This window comes from Eubalaena glacialis, chromosome 17, assembly GCF_028564815.1.
Source record: "Eubalaena glacialis isolate mEubGla1 chromosome 17, mEubGla1.1.hap2.+ XY, whole genome shotgun sequence".
Taxonomy (NCBI): Eukaryota; Metazoa; Chordata; class Mammalia; order Artiodactyla; family Balaenidae; genus Eubalaena; species Eubalaena glacialis.
Window position 1 is genome coordinate 46,897,209 of NC_083732.1, and position 22,121 is coordinate 46,919,329.

At 36.9% G+C, this 22,121-nt stretch overlaps 1 protein-coding gene across 1 annotated transcript in view; it reads right to left on the reverse strand.

Annotated features, from left to right (window-relative positions):
• RAD54B (RAD54 homolog B) overlaps nucleotides 1–16,889 on the reverse strand; it is a 95,371-nt gene extending 78,482 nt beyond the window's left edge. Inside the window, exon 1 of the mRNA XM_061171828.1 lies at nucleotides 16,755–16,889. Within this exon, the coding sequence (XP_061027811.1) occupies nucleotides 16,755–16,889 (135 nt within the window). The remainder of the gene's footprint in view (nucleotides 1–16,754) is intronic.
• Nucleotides 16,890–22,121: the final 5,232 nt, after the last annotated feature.

A 22,121-nucleotide genomic window follows, 5' to 3' on the forward strand; every position in this document is an offset into this window, starting at 1 on the left:
CTCCCCTCCTCCCCCCCGCCCCCACTGGCCACATTGGTCCTGGGGCATAGGAGGAAGACTAGGGAGATCAGGAGAGGCAGGCAGGAAGGGCCCTCCCAGACCCCAGACCAGAGGAGCAGGAGGGGAGAGGAGGGCGTTTGCCCCACCCACTCAACCCCAGGAAGCCTGCTGGGCTCCCAGGTGAGGTTCCCTGCCCTCTGAGACCGGGGTGGGGGGCACAACTGGGCCCCTTCTGTTCCTTGAGCCTAATCTGCACCCCCAGGGCCTTTTCCAGCCCTGTGGGTCCTGATCATTGGCCAGGCCCACCACCCAAACTTCGCCCTTGCTTAGGCCCTGCTCTCCACAGCCAAGGCCTCCCCCACCCATTTTTTTTTTTCCTTTCCCTCCTCCTCTTTTTTACTATTGTGGTACTGATGTACCTTCTGCTTGTTGATTCATCTATATTTTTATTTTTATATTCTTTCTAACATATCTGTTAGTCTCCTAGTCTAATTTTATTTTCTACTTTGTTATTTTTCTTTTTTTTTTTTTTGCCACTACACACGGATTGCGGGATCTTGATTCATGAGCCTGGGGTCGGAGGAAGCTCCTGCGGTGGGAGCTCCGAGTCTGAACCGCTGGACTAACAGAGAACCTCTGACCCCAGGGAATATTCATTGGAGTGAGGTCTCACAGAGTTCCTCATCTCAGCACCAATACCCAGCTCCACCCAACAGCCTACAAACTCCAGTGTTGGAAGCCTCAGGCCAGACAACGAGTAAAACAGGAACACAATCCCACTCATTAAAAAAAAAAAGAGAGAGATGGCAAAAAAGTATGTCACAGATGAAGGAGCAAGGTAAAAACCTACAAGACCAAATAAATGAAGAGGAAATAGGCCATCTACCTGAAAAAGAATTCAGAGTAATGACAGTAAAGGTGATCCAGAATCTCAGAAATAGAATGGAAGCATGGATTGAGAAAATACAAGAAATGTTTAACAAAGATCTAGAAGAACTAAAGAACAAACAAAGAGAGATGAACAACACAATAACTGAAATAAAAAATACACTAGAAGGAAGCAATAACAGAATAATGGAGGCAGAAGAACAAATAAGTGAGCAGGAAGACAAACTGGTGGAAATAACTGCCAAGGAGCAGAATAAAGAAAAAGAATGAAAAGAATTGAAGACAATATCAGAAACCTCTCAGACAACACTTAATGCACCAACATTTGAATTATAGGGGTCCCAGAAGAAGAAGAGAAAAAGAAAGGGTCTAAGAAAATATTTGAAGAGATTATAGTCGAAAACTTCCCTAATGTGGGAAAGGAAATAGTCACCTGAGTCCAGGAAGCACAGAGAGTCCCATACAGGATAAACCTTACGAAAAACACACCAAGAGACATATTAATCAAACTAACAAAAATTAAATTCAAAGAAAAAATATTAAAAGTAGCAAGGAAAAAACCAAAAAATAACATACAAAGGAATCCCCATAAGGTTACCAGCTAATTTTTCAGTGGAAACTCTGCAGGCCAGAAGGGAATGGCAGGATATACTTAAAGTGATGAAAGAGAAAAATCTACAACCAAGATTACTCTCCCCAGCAAAGATCTCATTCAGATTCGATGGAGAAGTCAAAAGCTTTTCAGACAAACAAAAGCAAAGAGAATTAAGCACCACCAAACCAGCTTTAAAACAAACACTAAAGAAACTTTTCTAAGTGGGAAACACAAGAAAAGAAAAACACCCACAAAAACAAATCCAAAACAATTAAGAAAATGGTAATAGCCACATATATATCAATAATAACCCTGAAGGTAAATGGATTAAATGCCCCAACCAAAAGACACAGACTGGCCGAATGGATACAAAAACAAGACCCATATATATGCTGTCTACAAGAGACCCACTTCAGACCTAGGGACACATACAGACTGAAACTGAAGGGATGGAAAATGATATTCCATGCAAATAGAAATCAAAAGCAAGCTGGAGTAGCAATACTCATATCAGATAAAATAGACTTTAAAATAAAGACTGTTACAGGAGATAAGCAGGGACCCTACATAATGATCAAAGGATCAATCTAAGAAGAAGATGTAACAATTATAAATGTTTATGCACCCAACATAGGAGCACTTTAATACATAAGGCAAATACTAACAACCATGAAAGGAGAAATTGACAGAACACAATAATAGTAGGGGACATTAACACCCCACATACACCAATGGACAAATGATCCAAACAGAAAATAAATAAGGAAACAGAAGCTTTAAATGACACAATAGACCAGATAGATCTAATAGATAATTATAGAACATTCCACCCAAAAGTGGCAGAATACACTTTCCTCTCAAGTGTACATGGAACATTCTCCAGGATAGATCACATCTTGGGTCACAAATCAAGCCTCGGAAAATTTAAGAAAATTGAAATCGTATTAAGCATCTTTTCTGACCACAATGCTATGAGATTAGAAATCAATTACAGGGAAAAAACTGTAAAAAACACAAATACATGGAGGCTAAACAGTGCGCTACTAAATAACCAAGAGATAACTGAAGAAATCAAAGAGGAAATCAAAAATACATAGAAACAAATGACAACAAAAACACGATGACCCAAAACCTATGGGATGCAGCCAAAGCAGTTCTAAGAGGGAAGATTATAGCAATTCAATCTCACCTCAAGAAACAAGAAAAATCTCAAATAAACAATGTAACCTTACACCTAAAGCAACTAGAGAAGGAAGAACAAAGAAAACCCAAAGACAGTAGAAGGAAAGAAATCATAAAGATTAGAACAGAAATAAATGAAATAGAAACGAAGAAAACAATAGCAAAGATCAATAAAACTAAAAGTTGATTCTTTGAGAAGATAAAATTGATAAACCTTTAGCCAGACTCATCAAGAAAAAAAGGGAGAGAATGCAAGTCAATAAAATTAGAAATGAAAACGGAGAAATCACAACTGACACTGCAGAAATACAAAGGATTATAAGAGACTACTACAAACAACTATATGCCAGTAAAATGGACAACCAAGAAAAAATGGACAAATTCTTGGAAAGGTACAATTTTCCAAGACTGAACCAAGAAAAATTAGAAAATATAAACAGACCCATCACAAGTAATGAAATTTAAACTGTGATTAAAAATCTTCCAACAAACAAAAGTCCAGGACCAGATGGCTTCACAGGTGAATTCTATCAAACATTTAGAGAAGAGCTAACACCGATCCTCCTTAAACTCTTCCAAAAAATTGCAGAGGGAGAAACTCCCAAATTCATTCAACGAAGCCACCCTGATACCAAAACCAGACAAAGATGCCACAAAAAAAAGAAAACTACAGGCCAATATCACTGATGAACATAGATGCAAAAATCCTCAACAAAATACTAGCAAACAGAATCCAACAGCACATTAAAAGGATCATACACCATGATCAAGTGGGATTTATCTAGGGATGCAAGGATTCTTCAATATACGCAAATCAATCAATGTGATACACCACATTAACAAACTGAAGAATAAAAACCATATGATCATCTCAATAGATGCAGGAAAAGCTTTTGACAAAATTCAACACCGATTTATGATAAAAACTCTCCAGAAAGTGGCCATAGAGGGAACATACCTCAACATAATAAAGGCCATATACAACAAACCCATAGCTAACATCATTCTCAATGGTGAAAAACTGAAAGCATTTCCTCTCAGATCAGGAAGAAGACCAGTATGTCCATTCTCGCCACTATTATTCAACATAGCTTGGAAGTCCTAGCTACAGCAATCTAAGAAGAAAAAGAAATAAAAGGAATCCAAATTTGAAAGGAAAAAGTAAAACTGTCACTGTTTGCAGATGACATGACACTATACATAGAAAATCCTAAAGATGTGACCAGAAAACTACTAGAACTAATCAATGAATTTGGTAAGGTTGCAGGATACCAAATTAATGCAAAGAAATCTCTTGCATTCCTATACACCAACAACGAAAAATCAGAAAAAGAAATTAAGGAAACAATCCCATTTACCATTGCAACAAAAAGAACAAAATACCTAGGACTAAACCTGCCTAAGGAGGCGAAAGACTTGTACTCAGAAAACTATAAAACACTGATGAAAGAAGTTAAAGATGACATAAACAGGTGGAGAAATATACCATGTTCTTGGATTGGAAGAATCAATATTGTGAAAATAACTATCCTACCCAAAGCAAGCTACAGATTCAGTGCAATCCCTATCAAACTACCAACCGCATTCTTCACAGAATTAGAACAAAAAATCTTACAATTTGTATGGAAACACAAAAGACCCCGAATAGCCAAAGCAATCTTCAGAAAGAAAAACGGAGTTGGAGGAATCAGGCTCCCCAACTTCAAACTATACCACAAAGCTACAGTAATCAAGTCAGTATGGTACTGGCAAAAAGCAGAAATATAGATCAATGGTACAGGATAGAATGCCCAGAGATAAACCCAGGTACATATGGGCACCTAATTTATGACGAAGGATGCAAGAACATACAATGGAGAAAAGACAGCCTCTTCAATAAGTGGTGCTGGGAAAACCGGACAGCTACATGTAAAAGAATGAAATTAGAACACTACCTAACACCATACACAAAAATAAACTCCAAATGGATTAAAGACTTAAATGTAAGACCAGGCAGTATAAAACTTTTAGACGAAAACAAGGAAAAACACTCTTTGACATAAATCACAGCAAGATCTTATTTAACCCACCTCCTAGAGTAACAGAAATAAAAACAAAAATAAACAAATGGGACTTAATCAAACTTAAAAGCTTTTGCACAGCAAAGGAAACCATAAACAAGACAAAAAGACAACCCTCAGAAAGGGAGAAAATATTTGCAAATGAAACAACAGACAAAGGATTAATCTCCAAATATACAAACAGCTCATGGAGCTTAATATCAAGAAAACAAACAATCCAGTTAAAAAATGGGTGGAAGACCTAAATAGACATTTCACCAAGGAAGACATACAAATGGCCAAGAGGCACATGAAAAGATGCTCAACATCACTAATTATTAGAGAAATGCAAATCAAAACTACAATGAGGTATCACCTCACGCCCATCAGAATGGCCATTATCAAAAAAGCTAGAAACAATAAATGCTGGAAAGGGTGTGGTGAAAAGGGAACCCTCCTACACTATTGGTGGGAATGTAAATTGATACAACCACTACGGAAACAGTATGGACATTCCTTAAAAAACTAAAAATAGAACTACCATATGACCCAGCAATCCCACTACTGGGTATATACCCTGAGAAAACCATAATTCAAAAAGAGACATGCACCACAATGTTCACTGCAGCATTATTTACAATAGCCAGGACATGGAACCTACCTAGATGTCCATTGACAGATGAATGGATAAAGACGACGTCGTACCTATATATACAGTGGAAGATTACTCAGCCATAAAAAGAAAAGAAATTGAGTTATTTGTAGTGAGGTGGATGGATCTAGAGTCTGTCATACAGAATGAAGTCAGAAAGAGAAAAACAAATACCGTATGCTAATGCATATGTATGGAATTAAAAAAAAAATGGTACTGATGAACCTAGTTGCAGGGCAGGAATAAAGAGGTACACATAGAGAATGGACTTGATGTCATGGGGTGGGAGGGCGAAGCTGGGGCAAAGTGAGAGTAGTATCGACATATATACACTACCGAATGTAAAATAGTTGGCTGGTGGGAAGCAGCAGCAAAGCACAGGGAGATCAGCTCGGTGCTTTGCGACGACCTAGAGTGGGATAGGGAGGATGGGAGGGAGGCTCAAGAGGGAGGGGATGTGGGGACATGTGTATGCATACGGCTGATTCGCTTTGTTGTGCAACAGAAACTAACACAGTGTTGTGAAGCAATTATATTCCAATAAAGATCTATTAAAATTTTTTTTAAAAAATTAAAAAAAGATTACTGCTGATCCCAAAAAATAAATAAAAAATAAAGTAAGTCATGACAATAAACTAATGAAGGCCTAAATTTTATTTTTGGCAACATTTTATTTTGATATAATTTTAAACTTATAGAAACAATCCAGAAATAATACAAGAAGTCTCATATACCCTTTACCCAAATTCACCATTTGTTTACATTTTGCTCCTTTTACTTTCCCTCTATCTCTCCGTGTGTGTGTGTGTGTGTGTGTGTGTGTGTGTGTACACATTTGAAAGTAAGCTGGACACACTGTGTTTCTTTACCTCTAAATACTACAAAGTGTGTTTGCAAAGAGCAAAGACACTCTCTTACATAATCACAGTAAAATTATCAAAACCAAGAATTTAACATTGGTAGTATAATACTATTACCCAATCCACAGTTCATATTCAAATGGGGTCGCTTATCCCAACAATGTGTTTTGATAGTTTCTTCCCTGAGCCAGGATCCAATCCCAGATCACACAATACATTTACTCAACAAGTTTCTTTAGTCTCCTTTAATCTAGAACAGTTCCTCAACCTTTATTCATCTTTTGTGATTTTTGACACTTTTGAAGACTACAGGCCAGTTATTTTGTAGAATGCTCCTCTATCTGGATTGTCTGTTTCCTAATGATGAGTTTCAGGTTATGCATTTTGGACAGGAATATCACAGTTCATCATACCAAGGGCACATAATATCAATTTGTCCCATTACAGGAGGCATTCACTTGATTAAAGTGGTATCTACCAGGTATTCCCGCAAAGCTAGTATTTTTCTATCTGTAATTTTTTAAAGTATGTTGTAAGGAGATGCTTGAGTCTATTCAAATATCCTATTTCCTGATCAAACATTCACCCACTTGTTTTGGAATCCATTAATATTTTCCAACACCATCATTACATTACTTTATTTTTATGATTTAGCATTCCACTCTGAGAAAGAGCTTACACTCCTCCCCACTTATTTATTTAGTTGTATTAGTATGGATTCAGACACCTACAATAACCCACATTATTCAGTGGGTTATTATCCATTAGTATATTTATTTTGATGCTCAATTTGTTCCAGATTTTGTATTTATCAGACCACTCAAGTATAAAACCCCTGAAGTCACCAAAACAATACTTTCTCAGTCTGGATTAATCCAGTCTAAGATGAGAAATAATTCAAGAAAAAAAATTTAAGAATGGAATAAACAAAGTAACGGGACACTAAAATTGACTGCTAAGCTTAATACTTTTACGCTTCGCATGTTGCCTTGCTTAAAGCAGCTGTATAATTTCAAAAAATGCCTACTTCATTAGTTTTTAAAGACAACTATTTAGTTTCTTGATATTAATTATAACAGGAAAAGAATAAATCAGCATTTTGGGTTTGGAATTCGTCATTAGAAACTCCATCAGAAAATAAACCTAAAGTCAAGGGTGTCAAGACGATTCAATGGCGGAAAAAACAGTCTTTTCAACAAATGGTCCTGGAACAATTAGATATCTACATGAAAAAAGATAAAATTGGATTCCTACCTCACACCATACGTTAAAACTAATTCAAAATGGGTCATAGGCTGAAATGTAAGAACTAAAACTATAAAACTCTTAGAAGAAAATATAGTAAATCTTCATGACCTTCTTAGATATAACACTAAAATCACAAGTACTACCAACACCAAAATAAAAAAACATATAAACTGGACTTCATCAAAATTTTAAACTTTTGTGCTACAAACGAAACCATCAAGAAAGTGAAAGGCAAAAACAGAATGGGTGAAAATATTTGCAAATCATATATCTGATAAGGGACCTATGTTTAGAATATACAAAGAACACTTACAACTCTATAATAAAAAGCAAATAAACCAACTTAAAAAAAGGACAAAGGATCTGAATAGACAGTTCTCCAAAGAAGATATTCACATGGCTGATAAGCACATATAAAGATGCTCAATGACATCAGCCATCAAGGAAACGTAAACCATAACCCCAAATGAGATACTACTTCATCCACAGTATGGTTTATAATCAAATAGATAATAATAAGTGTTGACAAGGATGTGGAGGACTGAAACCATCATACATTAATGGTGGGAATGAAACAGTACAGCCACCTTGGAAAAGAGTCTGGCAGTTTATTAAAAGGTTAACCACAGAATTATCATATGATCCAGCAATTCCACTCCTAGGAATGCACCCAAGAGAAATGAAAACATACGTCTACACAACAATTTATACACTAATATTCATCAGCATTATTCATAATACCTAAAAAATTTTAAAAATGGAAACAAGCCAAACACCCATCAACCGACAGATGGAATAATAAAATATGGTATATTAATAAAATGAAATATTATTCAGTGTGGCAAGCAGAATAATGCCTCCCGAAGGTGTCCACACCCTAATTCTCAGAACCTGTGGATATGTTACCTTATGTGGCAGAAGACACTTTGCAGATGCAATTAAGGTTAAGGACCTTGAAATAGAGAGATTGACCTGAATTATCCAGGCAGGCCCAATCTAACCAAATGAGTTCCAGTTTCAGAGAACCAAAAAGATGGCAATAGACATTCACAGAAAGATAGACAAGATGAAAAGGCAGAAGGCTATATACTAGATGAAGGAACAAGAAAAAACCCCAGAAAAACAACTAAATGAAGTGGAGATAGGCAACCTTCCAGAAAAAGAATTCAGAATAATGATAGTGAAGATGATCCAGGACCTCGGAATAAGAATGGAGGCAAAGATCGAAAAGAGGCAAGAAATGTTTAACAAAGACCTAGAAGAATTAAAGAACAAACAAACAGAGATGACCAATACAATAATTGAAATGAAAACTACACTAGAAGGAATCAATAGCAGAATAACTGAGGCAGAAGAACGGATAAGTGACCTGGAAGACAGAATGGTGGAATTCACTGCTGCAGAACAGAATAAAGAAAAAAGAATGAAAAGAAATGAAGACAGCCTGAGAGACCTCTGGGACAACATTAAACACAACAACATTCGCATTATAGGGGTCCCAGAAGGAGAAGAGAGAGAGAAAGGACCAGAGAAAATATTTGAAGAGATTATAGTCGAAAACTTCCCTAACATGGGAAACGAAATAGCCACCCAAGTCAAGGAAGTGCAGCGAGTCCCATACAGGATAAACCCAAGGAGAAACATGCCGAGACATAGTAATCAAATTGGCAAAAATTAAAGACAAAGAAAAACTATTGAAAGCAGCAAGGGAAAAACGACAAATAACATACAAGGGAACTCCCATAAGGTTAACAGCTCATTTCTCAGCAGAAACTCTACAAGCCAGAAGGGAGTGGCATGATATACTTAAAGTGATGAAAGGGAAGAACCTACAACCAAGATTACTCTACCCGGCAAGGATCTCATTTAGATTTGATGGAGAAATCAAAAGCTTTACAGACAAGCAAAAGCTAAGAGAATTCAGCACCACCAAACCAGCTCTACAACAAATGCTAAAGGAACTTCTCGAAGTGGGAAACACAAGAGAAGAAAAGGACCTACAAAAACAAACCCAAAACAATTAAGAAAATGGTCATAGGAACACACATATCGATAATTACCTTAAACGTGAATGGATTAAATGCTCCAACCAAAAGACACAGGCTTGCTGAATGGATACAAAAACGAGACCCATATATATGCTGTCTACAAGAGACCCACTTTAGACCTAGGGACACATACAGACCGAAAGTGAGGGGATGGAAAAAGATATTCCATGCAAATGGAAATCAAAAGAAAGCTGGAATAGCTATACTCATATCAGATAAAACAGACTTTAAAATAAAGAATGTTACAAGAGACAAGGAAGGACACTACATAATAATCAAGGGATCAATCCAAGAAGATGATATAACAATTATAAATATATATGCACCCAACATAGGAGCACCTCAATACATAAGGCAACTGCTAACAGCTATAAAAGAGGAAATCGACAGTAACACAATAATAGTGGGGGACTTTAACACCTCACTTACACCAATGGACAGATCATCCAAAATGAAAATTAATAAGGAAACACAAGCTTTAAATGACACAATAGACCAGATAGATTTAATTGATATTTATAGGACATTCCATCCAAAAACAGCAGATTACACTTTCTTCTCAAGTGTGCACGGAATATTCTCCAGGATAGATCACATCTTGGGTCACAAATCAAGACTCAGTAAATTTAAGAAAATTGAAATCATATCAAGCATCTTTTCTGACCACAACGCTGAGATTAGAAATGAATTACAGGGAAAAAAACGTAAAAAACACAAACACATGGAGGCTAAACACTACGTTACTAAATAACCAAGAGATCACTGAAGAAATCAAAGAGGAAATCAAAAAATACCTACAGACAAATGACAATGAAAACACGATGACCCAAAACCTATGGGATGCAGCAAAAGCAGTTCTAAGAGGGAAGTTTATAGCTATACAAGCCTACCTAAAGAAACAAGAAAAATCTCAAGTAAACAATCTAACCTTACACCTAAAGAAACTAGAGAAAGAAGAACAAACAAAACCCAAAATTAGCAGAAGGAAAGAAATTATAAAGATCAGAGCAGAAATAAATGAAATAGAAACAAAGAAAACAATAGCAAAGATCAATAAAACTAAAAGCTGGTTCTTTGAGAATACAAACAAAATTGATAAGCCATTAGCCACACTCATCAAGAAAAAGAGGGAGAGGACTCAAATCAATAAAATCAGAAATGAAAAAGGAGAAGTTACAACAGACACCGCAGAAATACAAAGCATCCTAAGAGACTACTACAAGCAACTTTATGCCAATAAAATGGACAACCTGGAAGAAATGGACAAATTCTTAGAAAGGTATAACCTTCCAAGACTGAACCAGGAAGAAACAGAAAATATGAACAGACCAATCACAAGTAATGAAATTGAAACTGTGATTAAAAATCTTCCAACAAACAAAAGTCCGGGACCAGATAGCTTCACAGGTGAATTCTATCAAACATTTAGAGAAGAGCTAACACCCATCCTTCTCAAACTCTTCCAAAAAATTGCAGAGGAAGGAACACTCCCAAACTCATTCTATGAGGCCACCATCACCCTGATACCAAAACCAGACAAAGACACTACAAAAAAAAAAATTACAGACCAATATCACTGATGAATATAGATGCAAAAATCCTCAACAAAATACTAGCAAAAAGAATCCAACAACACATTAAAAGGATCATACACCACGATCAAGTGGGATTTATCCCAGGGATGCAAGGATTCTTCAATATACGCAAATCAATCAATGTGATACACCATATTAACAAATTGAAGAATAAAAACCATATGATCATCTCAATAGATGCAGAAAAAGCTTTTGACAAAATTCAACACCCATTTATGATAAAATCTCCCCAGAAAGTGGGCATAGAGGGAACCTACCTCAACATAATAAAGGCCATATATGACAAACCCACAGCAAACATCATTCTCAACAGTGAAAAACTGAAAGCATTTCCTCTAAGCTCAGGAACGAGATAAGGATGTCCACTCTCACCACTATTATTCAACATAGTTTTGGAAGTCCTAGCCATGGCAATCAGAGAAGAAAAAGAAATAAAAGGAATACAAATTGGAAAAGAAGAAATAAAACTGTCACTGTTTGCAGATGACATGATACTATACATAGAAAATCCTAAAACTGCCACCAGAAAACTACTAGAGCTAATTAATGAATTTGGTAAAGTTGCAGGATACAAAATTAATGCACGGAACTCTCTTGCATTCCTATACACTAATGATGAAAAATCTGAAAGAGAAGTTAAGGAAACACTCCCATTTACCATTGCAACAAAAAGAATAAACTACCTAGGAATAAACCTACCTAGGGAGACAAAAGACCTGTATGCAGAAAACTATAAGGCACTGATGAAAGAAATTAAAGATGATACCAACAGATGGAGAGATATACCATGTTCTTGGATTGGAAGAATCAATATTGTGAAAATGACTCTATTACCCAAAGCAATCTACAGATTCAATGCAATCCCTATCAAATTACCAATGGCATTTTTTACGGAACTAGAACAAATCATCTTAAAATTTGTATGGAGACACAAAAGACCCCGAATAGCCAAAGCAGTCTTGAGGGAAAAAAACGGAGCTGGAGGAATCAGACTCCCTGACTTCAGACTATACTACAAAGCTACAGTAATCAAGACAATATGGTACTGGCACAAAAACAGAAACATAGATCAATGGAACAAGATAGAAAGCCCAGAAGTAAACCCACGCACCTATGGTCAACTAATCTATGACAAAGGATAAAAAGATATACAATGGAGAAAAGACAGTCTCTTCAATAAGTGGTGCTGGGAAAATTGGACAGCTACATGTAAAAGAATGAAATTAGAATACTCCCTAACACCATACACAAAAATAAACTCCAAATGGATTAGAGACCTAAATGTAAGACTGGACACTATAAAACTCTTAGAGGAAAACATAGGAAGAACACTCTTTGACATAAATCACAGCAAGATCTTTTTTGATGCACCTTCTAGAGTAATGGAAATAAAAACAAAAATAAACAAATGGGACCTAATGAAACTTCAAAGCTTTTGCACAGCAAAGGAAACCATAAACAAGACGAAAAGACAACCCTCAGAATGGGAGAAAATATTTGCAAACAAATCAATGGACAAAGGATTAATCTCCAAAACGTATAAACAGCTCATGTAGCTCAATATTAAAGAAACAAACAACCCAATCCAAAAATGGGCAGAAGACCTAAATAGACATTTCTCCAAAGAAGACATACAGATGGCCAAGAAGCACATGAAAAGATGCTCAACATCACTAATTATTAGAGAAATGCAAATCATAACTACAATGAGGTATCACCTTACATCAGTTAGAATGGGCATCATCAGAAAATCTACAAACAACAAATGCTGGAGAGGGTGTGGAGAAAAGGGAACCCTCTTGCACTGTTGGTGGGAATGTAAATTGATACAGCCACTATGGAGAACAATATGGAGGTTCCTTAAAAAACTAAAAATAGAATTACCATATGATCCAGCAATCCCACTACTGGGCATATACCCAGAGAAAACCACAATTCAAAAAGACACATGCACCCCAATGTTCATTGCAGCACTATTTACAATAGCCAGGTCATGGAAGCAACCTAAATGCCCATCAACAGATGAATGGATAAAGAGATGTGGTACATATATACAATGGAATATTACTCAGCCATAAAAAGGAACGAAATTGAGTCATTTGTTGAGACATGGATGGATCTAGAGACTGTCATATAGAGTGAAGTAAGTCAGAAAGAGAAAAACAAATATTGTATATTAACACATGTATGTGGAACCTAGAAAAATGGTACAGATGAACCAGGTTGCAGGGCAGAAGTTGAGACACAGATGTAGAGAACAAACGTATGGACACCAAGGGGGGAAAACTGCAGTGGGGTGGGGATGGTGGTGTGCTGAATTGGGCGATTGGGATTGACATGTATACAGTGATGTGTATAAAATTGATGACTGATTAAAAAAAAAAAAAAAAGATGGCAATATAAGAACTCAAACTGCCATTGCCCCTTTTGAAAACATAGGAAGGGGACCATGAGCAAAGGAATGTAGGTGGTCTGTAGAACATAGAAAATGCAAAGGAAACATTCTTAAAATCTCCAGAAATAAATGCAACCCTGCCAACACCTTGATCTTAGCCCAGTGAGACCCACGTTGGGCTTCTGACCTACAGATTTGTAAGATAATACATTTGCATTGTTTTCCTTTTTTTTAATATTTATTTATTTGGCTGCATCGGTTCTTAGTTGCGGCACATGGAATCTTTCGTTGTGGTGCACAGGCTCTTCGTTGCAGCACGTGGGCTTCTCTCTAGTTGTGGTGCGTGGGTTCAAGAGAGCACAGGCTCAGTAGTTGTGGTGCGTGAGCTTAGTTGCCCCGCAGCATGTGGGATCTTAGTTCCCTGACCAGGGATCGAACCCACGTCTCTTGCATTGGAAGGCAGATTCTTAACCACTGAACCACCAGGGAAGTCCCACATTTGCATTGTTTTAAGTCACTAAATTTCTGGTAATCTGTTACAGCAGTAATAGAAAACTAATACATTCAGCAATAAAAAGAAATAAATTACTGATACATGCTACAATGTGGATGAGCCTTTTGAAAAACACTATGCTAACTGAAAAAAGTGAGTCACAGAAGGCCACGTGTGTGATTCCATTTACATGAAATGTTCACAATAGGTAAATATATAGAAACAGAAAGTAGATTAGTGGTTGCTAAGGGCTGGGGGATTTGGATGGGCTGATGTGTATGAGGTCTCTTTCTGGAATGATAAAAATGTTCTAAAATTGGTTTTGGTGAGCACTGCACAACTCTGAACATACTAAAGACAACTGAATTGTAGTAGGTAGATTACAGGTATGTGAATTGTATTTAAATAAAGCTGCTTGTACAAAAAGAAACCTTATTTAAAATTAAAAACTATGCTTACATAGTTTTCTCCTTACATTGTGGCCAGAATTCTAAAGGAGTGTAGGATAAAATAAACAGATGCAGGCCAAAAAACACAGTCAAAAATCAATAGATGTTTTCAACAACAAAAAGACAAAACACCAGTTAAAAGCCAAGGACGTGAACAGATATTTCTCCAAAGAAGATAAGCAAATGGTCAATAAGCACATGAAAAGATGCTCAGCATTACTAGTCATTAGGAAAATGCAAATCAAGACCACAATGAAATACCACTTCACACCAAAAAGAATGGCCATATCAAAAAAAAACAAAACAAAACAACAGAAATGAAAACAGAAAATAACCAGTGTTGCTGAGGATGTGGAGAAACTGGAACCCTCATACATTGTTGGTGGGAATGTAAAATGGTTCAGTAGCTATGGAAACAATTTGGTAGTTCCTCAAAAACTAAACACAGAATCACCATATGATCTAGCAATTCCACTCCTAAGTATATACACAAGAGAACTGAAAACAGGTACCCAAACAGAAACTTGTATGCCAGTGTTCACATGAGCATTATTCATAATAGCCAAAAAGTGGAAACAACTCAAGTATCTATCAATAAATGAGTGAATAAACAAAATACGGTATATACATACAACTGAATATTACTTAACCATACAAAGCACTGATGTTCTGATACCTGCTACAACATGAATGATCCTGAAAACGTCAGGCTAAATGAAATAAGCCAGAGACAACAGGGCAAATATTTATGATTCCATTTATGAGGTACCTAGGGTAATCAAATCCATGGAGACAGAAAGTAGAATAGTGATGACCGGAGGGGAGAATAGGGAATTATTGCCTAATGGTTACAAAGTTTCTGTTTAGAGTAATGAAAAAGTTTTGAACACAGTGGTGATTTTTGCACAACAGTGTGAATGAAATTAATGCCACTTACCTGCATGCTTAAAAATGGTAAAATGGCAAATTTTATGTTATATATATCTTACAATAATAAAAAAAATAGAATATTAGTAGACTTTAATCTCCATAACATAAATGAATCAGAGAACTGTAGAGTAGCAGAAGTGTGGATTGCCCATTTTATATATGCTCTATATAACCTTTATATAACTTCCATATACCTAAGACTAAAACAATCCTTCATCTTAGTAGTAAAGAATATATATTAAGACTGCTTCGGGGGCTTCCCTGGTGGCAGAGTGGTTAAGAATCCACCTACCAATGCAGAAGACACAGGTTCGATCCCTGGTCTGGGAAGATCCCACATGCCGTGGAGCAACTAAGCCCCTGCGCCACAACTACTGAGCCTGCGCTCTAGAGCCCGTGAGCCACAACTACTGAAGCCTGTGTGCCTAGAGCCCGCACTCCGCAACAAGAGAAGCCACCGCAATGAGAAGACTGCACACCACAATGAAGAGGAGCCCCTGCTCGCCACAACTAGAGAAAGCCCGCACACAGCAACGAAGACCCAATGCAGTCAAAAATAAACAAATTTATAAAAAATAATAAAATTAAAAAAAAAAAAAAAAGACTGCTTCGGGACTTCCCTGGTGGTCCAGTGGCTGGGAGTCTGCCTTCCAATGCAGGGGGTGTGGGTTCGATCCCTGGTTGGGGAACTGGGATCCCACATGCCGCGGGGTAACTGGGCCCACGTGCCACAACTACTGGGCCTGTGCACCCTGGAGCCCTCACGCCGCAACTAGAGAGACGCCTGCTCACCGCAGCAAAGGACCCCACGGGCCACAAAGAAGATCCCACGTGCCGCAACTAGAACCTGAAGCAGCCAAATAAATAAACAAACAAATAAATAAATAATGTAGATTTGTTAAAAAAAAAAAGACTGTTTCGAGCACTTACTTTTTACAAGTATAAATGAAAGGAAGTGTCCAGAACAGTGATATAAAGCATTATTTATATGTTTTCTCTTTAAATTGCCTTATTTAAAGTTTTCACTTATTTATGTGGTACCTTTAAAAAGAACACTGATCAGAACAACTTTTTTTTTTTAACAAGAATCTCCACCCCTTCCCTTGCAGAGGTATTTTTCACTGTTACCAAAAGTTTATTTTACAGACCTAACCCAAGTTTATTTTATGTCGTTCCTTTAAAATATATATATTTAGTCATTATTTCTAAGGTTTTTAGAAGAATTTATCAGAGATACTGAAAATTCCTATAGGCATTAAGTATTATTACCTGTTTAAATGGCACTTTTTAAAAAAAATACATGCTTCTCTAGATTATACTTCCTTTACTGTTTTGTTTTGTTTTGTTTTGTTTTTTTGTGTGTGTGTTTTGTTTTTTTACCTCAAATAATTTTATATCTGAATTCAGCTTTGTAACCTCTTCATTAGGACTTGGATTACTTCTTGCTGGCGGTATAAATTTTGGCTTTTTGAAGGGATTCCCTTGAAACTGACTTGGTGCTGCCGATCGTCTCATATTCAGCAGTATTAACCTGAAAAATACCCAAAACAAAAATGATTTAATCATAAGTCAGATTAGAATCACCTCCAAGTATATCATCACTACAATCATGACATCTTTAAAAATATAAGAGAATAAGCCTGTAAAAAGCCTTAGGAAACAAATTCAACAGCTGGTAACATTTTGTTTTCCATCACAAAAGGCTTCTGAAAAATATTTAAGATTTAAATTACATGGTGTAAACCTGAGCATATATTGTATCAATTTTGATAAAACTATAGATTAGATAATGATTACAAAGCCTTAAACTCAATTTAGATAGTAGTTTCAAAATCAAAAGAAACATAATTATTCACAGACATACATCGAGCATGTTGCTTTTTTTCTATTCCATTAATCCATAAATTGCATGAGGGTAGCAATCATTCTTATTTTCTTCACCACTCTGTAAGCAGCTTCGACCACAAAGCCAGATACATTATAATCACTAAAGAATATTTTTGAATGAATGAATAAAATCCTGGCAATTAAAAGAACACATTTGCAGTTCAGTTTCCTTTTAAAACAGTGGGATATTTTAAATATATAAATCATGAGACTAGAACCAGGTTTCCAAACTTTTGCTCAATATTATTTCCACCAGGAACAGGTGAGACAGATAAAAAAGGCAAGAACATTACATGCACACATCATGCTTCTGCAATGGACGGCAGTAAGCACTCTTATTCAAAGTAATCTCACAAAACACTACACAAGATATGGTATCAACAAGGATGTACATGGCTACCAAAATTATTTGTTTAATCCAGAAATTCCACTTCTGGGAATTTACCCTAAGGAATTACCAAAGATATACTCAAAGAATTATGTATAAAAGTAATCATGCCAATATTACTTATAGTAAGACAAAAAAAGGAAATTTGAATATCCATAAGAAGGTACTAGATAAATAAGTTATGTCACATCCACAAAATGGAACACACTCTCTTCATACACCACTAAAATGGTGAGTAGTACCGCAGTTTCCCAAGCAAGCCATGTTCTCTTTTCCTCTAGGCCTCTGAACAAACTTTCCCCTATACAGTGCTGGGAATGCCTTTATGCATTTTCCTTTGCCTGATTAATTCCAATTTATCCTTTAGGACTCTTAACTATGAGCCCTCTTCATCTCTGCTCAAAGACTGGATTAGAGACCCTTCCTATGTGTGCACTACCCAAGCACTTTTCACACTGTAATGAAACTACCTATTAATTCCCCAAAGCTGTAAACTCCTGGATCAGGCATGAAGTCTTACATTCCATTCATCAATATACTGCCAGTACCAACACAAGAAGGCATTCAGTATTTGTTATATAAGTAATTCTACAGCCATTAATGGGGAAAAAAATCACATTTTAAAAGAATGTTTAGGGACTTCCCTGGTGGCACAGTGGATAAGACTCTGTGCTCCCAATGCAGGGGGCCCAGGTTCGATCAATGGTCAGGGAACTAGATCCAAAATGCATGCTGCAACTAAGAGTTTGCATGCCACAACTTAGGAGCCCACCTGCTGCAACTAAGACCCAGTGCAACCAAATAAATAAATAAACATTAAAAAAATAATAAAAACTGGTATCAAAAATACTTCCAAGTTAATAATAAAAAAATAAGTCCTTAAATTAAAAAAAATAAAAGAATGTTTAATGAGAAATGTTTTTTATATATCAAATAAAAAATGGCTACAAAAAGCAATTTTAGCAAGGTTGCAAGATACCAGGTTAATACCCAAAAGTCAACTGTCTTCCAACATACCAGCAATGAATAAGTGGAATCTGAAATTAAAAACACAATACCATTTACATCAGCACCTCATAAAAATGAAACACTTAAGTGTAATCTAACAAAACATGTATAAGATCTATATGGGGAAAAATCAACAGATTTTGGCTGCGAAATCTTTTGATTTCGCTGAGCAAAATCAAAGAACTAAATAAATGGAGAGATATTGCATGTTCATGGATAGAAAGACTAAATATTGTTAAGATGTCAGTTCTTCTCAACTTTATAGATTCAATACCATCCCAACTAAAATCCCAGCAAGTTATTTTGTGGATATCAACACACTGATTCTAAAGTTTATATGGAGAGGCAAATGACCCAGAATAGCCAACACAATATGGAAAGAAGAGAACAAAGAGAACTGACACTACCTGACTTTAAGACTTAACATACAGCTACAGTAATCAAGACAGTGTGGTATTGGTGAAATAGACAAATGAATCAATAGAATAGAATAGAGAGCCAGAAACAGGCCCACATAAAGACAGTCTTTGACAAAGGAGCAAAGGCAATACAATGGAGCAAAGACAGTGTCTTCCACAAATGGTGCTGAGACAACTGGACATTCACATCAAAGAAAATGAATCTAGAAACAGACTTTACACCCTTCACAAAAATTAACTCAAAATGAATCAGAGGCTTACATGTAAAACGCAAAGCTATAAAACTCCTAGAAGATAATATAGGAGAAAATCCAGATGATCTTGGGTATGGTGATGACTTTTTAACTACAACACCAAAGGCACAATCCATGAAAGACGATAATTGATAAGCTGGACTTCATTAAAATTAAAAACTTCTGCTCTGAAAAAAGGCAATGTCAAGGGAAAGAAAAGACAAGCCACAGACTGGGAAAAAATATTTACAAAAGGTGCATCTGATAAAGGACTATTATCCAAAACGTACAAAGAAATTTTAAAACTCAACAATAAGAAAACAACCCAGTTAAAAAGTGGGCCAAAGACCTTAAAAGACATATCACAAAAGATATACAGATAGCAAATAAGCACATGGAAAGATGCTCCACATCATATGTCACCAAGAATGAAGAAAATCCAGAACACTGACAACACCAAATGCTGGTGAGGATGTGGAGCAGTAGGAATTTTTGTTCATTGCTGGTGGGAATGCAAAATGGTACAGCCACTTTGGAAAACACTTTAGCACTTTCTTGCAAAACTGAACATACTTTTAACATAGGATAACTCCTTTCAACAAAGAGTTAAAAATTTATGTCCACACAAAAACTTGCATACAAATGTTTATAGCAACTTTATTCGTAATTGCCAAACTTGAAAGCAACCAAGCATTCAGTAGGTGAATGGATAAATAAACTGTGGTGTATCCAGACCATGGAATGTTATTCCACACTTTAAAAAAAAAAAAGCTGTCAAGCCATGAAAAGACATGGAGGAACCAAAAATGCATATTACTAAATGAAAGAAGCCAATCTGAAAAGGCTACATTCTGTATGATTCCAACAATGTGACATCCTGAAAAACTATGGAGGCAAAACTATGGAGACAGTAAAAAGATCAGTGGTTGCCAAGGGTTAGGGGAGGGGCAGGGATGCAAAGGCAGAGCACAGAATTTTTTAAGGCAATGAAAGTATTCTGTATAATGCCGTAATGATGGATACATGTCATTATATATTTGTCCAAATCCACAGAATGTAGAATGCCAAGAATGAATACTATTGTAAACTATGGACTTTGGGTGCTTATGTGTGTCAACTGCAACAAATGTACCATTCTGGTGAGGGATGCTGATAATGAGGGAAGGCAGGGGTATATGGGAAATCTCCACCTTCCCCTCAACTTTGCTGTAAACCTAAAACTGCTCTAAAAATAATAAGTTTTAATTTCACAAATGGCTACCAAACATGTTCAGCATCATTCCAATTTTATAAAACAAAAAAAAAGACAAAAAAATAGTATGTGTGTTTGTACTTTTTAAAAGACTAGAAAGCAAAGGGGCATGAGGAACTTTTCGGGGTGACTGAGATAACCTGCATCAGATTGTAGTGTGATTACAAGTTTGTCAAAACTCATCTAAGTATATGCATTGAATTATAAACTGTAAATTACACATCTATAAATATTTTTAAAAGACTAGAAAAACACATGCCACAACATTAACACTGACTATGTCTAGATGTTAGAATTACCAGTAATTTTTTAATTTCTTCTGAGTTCTTTCCTATGTATTTCCAATTTTCTACAAAAAAAAAAAGAACTGCAGCCAATTAAGCTGTGACACACCATCACTGATGGTTAGACATTTCCCAATTACAGCAACTTAAAAATGATGACATACATGAGTATTCGATAAATAACCAGGCTTTATATAGTTTGAGGGATTAGTAGTGGTGTAAGAATTAATAAACAGAAACCTCAAAAGTACAGACCAGAGGGCTTCCCTGGTGGCGCAGTGGTTAAGAATCCGCCTGCCAATGCAGAGGACACAGGTCCAAGCCCTAGTCAGGGAAGATCCCACATGCCATGGAGCAACTAAGCCCATGTGCCACAACTACTGAGCCTGCGCTCTAGAGCCCATGAGCCACAACTACTGAGCCCGTGTGCCACAACTACTGAAGCCCACGCACCTAGAGCCTGCGCTCTGCAACAAGAGAAGCCACCACAATAAGAACCCCACACACCACAACGAAAAGTAGCCCCTGCTGGCCGCAACTAGAGAAAGCCCGCACTCAGCAACAAAGACCCAACACAGCCAAAAATAAAAATAAATATAATTAGGGCTTCCCTGGTGGCGCAGTGGTTGAGAATCTGCCTGCCAATGCAAGGGACACGGGTTCGTGCCCTGGTCTGGGAAGATCCCACATGCCGCGGAGCAACTAGGCCCATGAGCCACAACTACTGAGCCTGCGCGTCTGGAGCCTGTGCTCCGCAACAAGAGAGGCCACGATAGTGAGAGGCCCGCGCACCGCGATGAAGAGTGGCCCCCACTTGCCGCAACTAGAGAAAGCCCTCACACAGAAATGAAGACCCAACACAGCCAAAAAAAATTTAAAAAAATAAATTAAAATAAATAAATAAATATAATTAATTAATTACTTTAAAAAAAAATTACAGACCAGAGGCCAGACAAGGACGCTCTCATGCTATATGATGATAGCAGAGACCCAACAGGAAGAAGAAAGAGTCCTCTTCTTGCCTGCAAGAGCTCAGCCAATAAGACTGTCACAACTCAGCCAATGAAAAGCCACTACTGGGACTTCCCCGGTGGTCCACTGGTGGTCCACTTCCACTGCAGGGAGCACGGTGTGACCCCACCTCCCCCCAAAAAAGAAAAGTCACTATACCTCAAACTCTCAATTCCTCCAATGGACTCTGTTTACAATAGCCCTCTTAACTTCCTTTTCCCCCCTCTATAAAAGTGCTCTCCTCTCCTTGTTGTACAGGATTTGC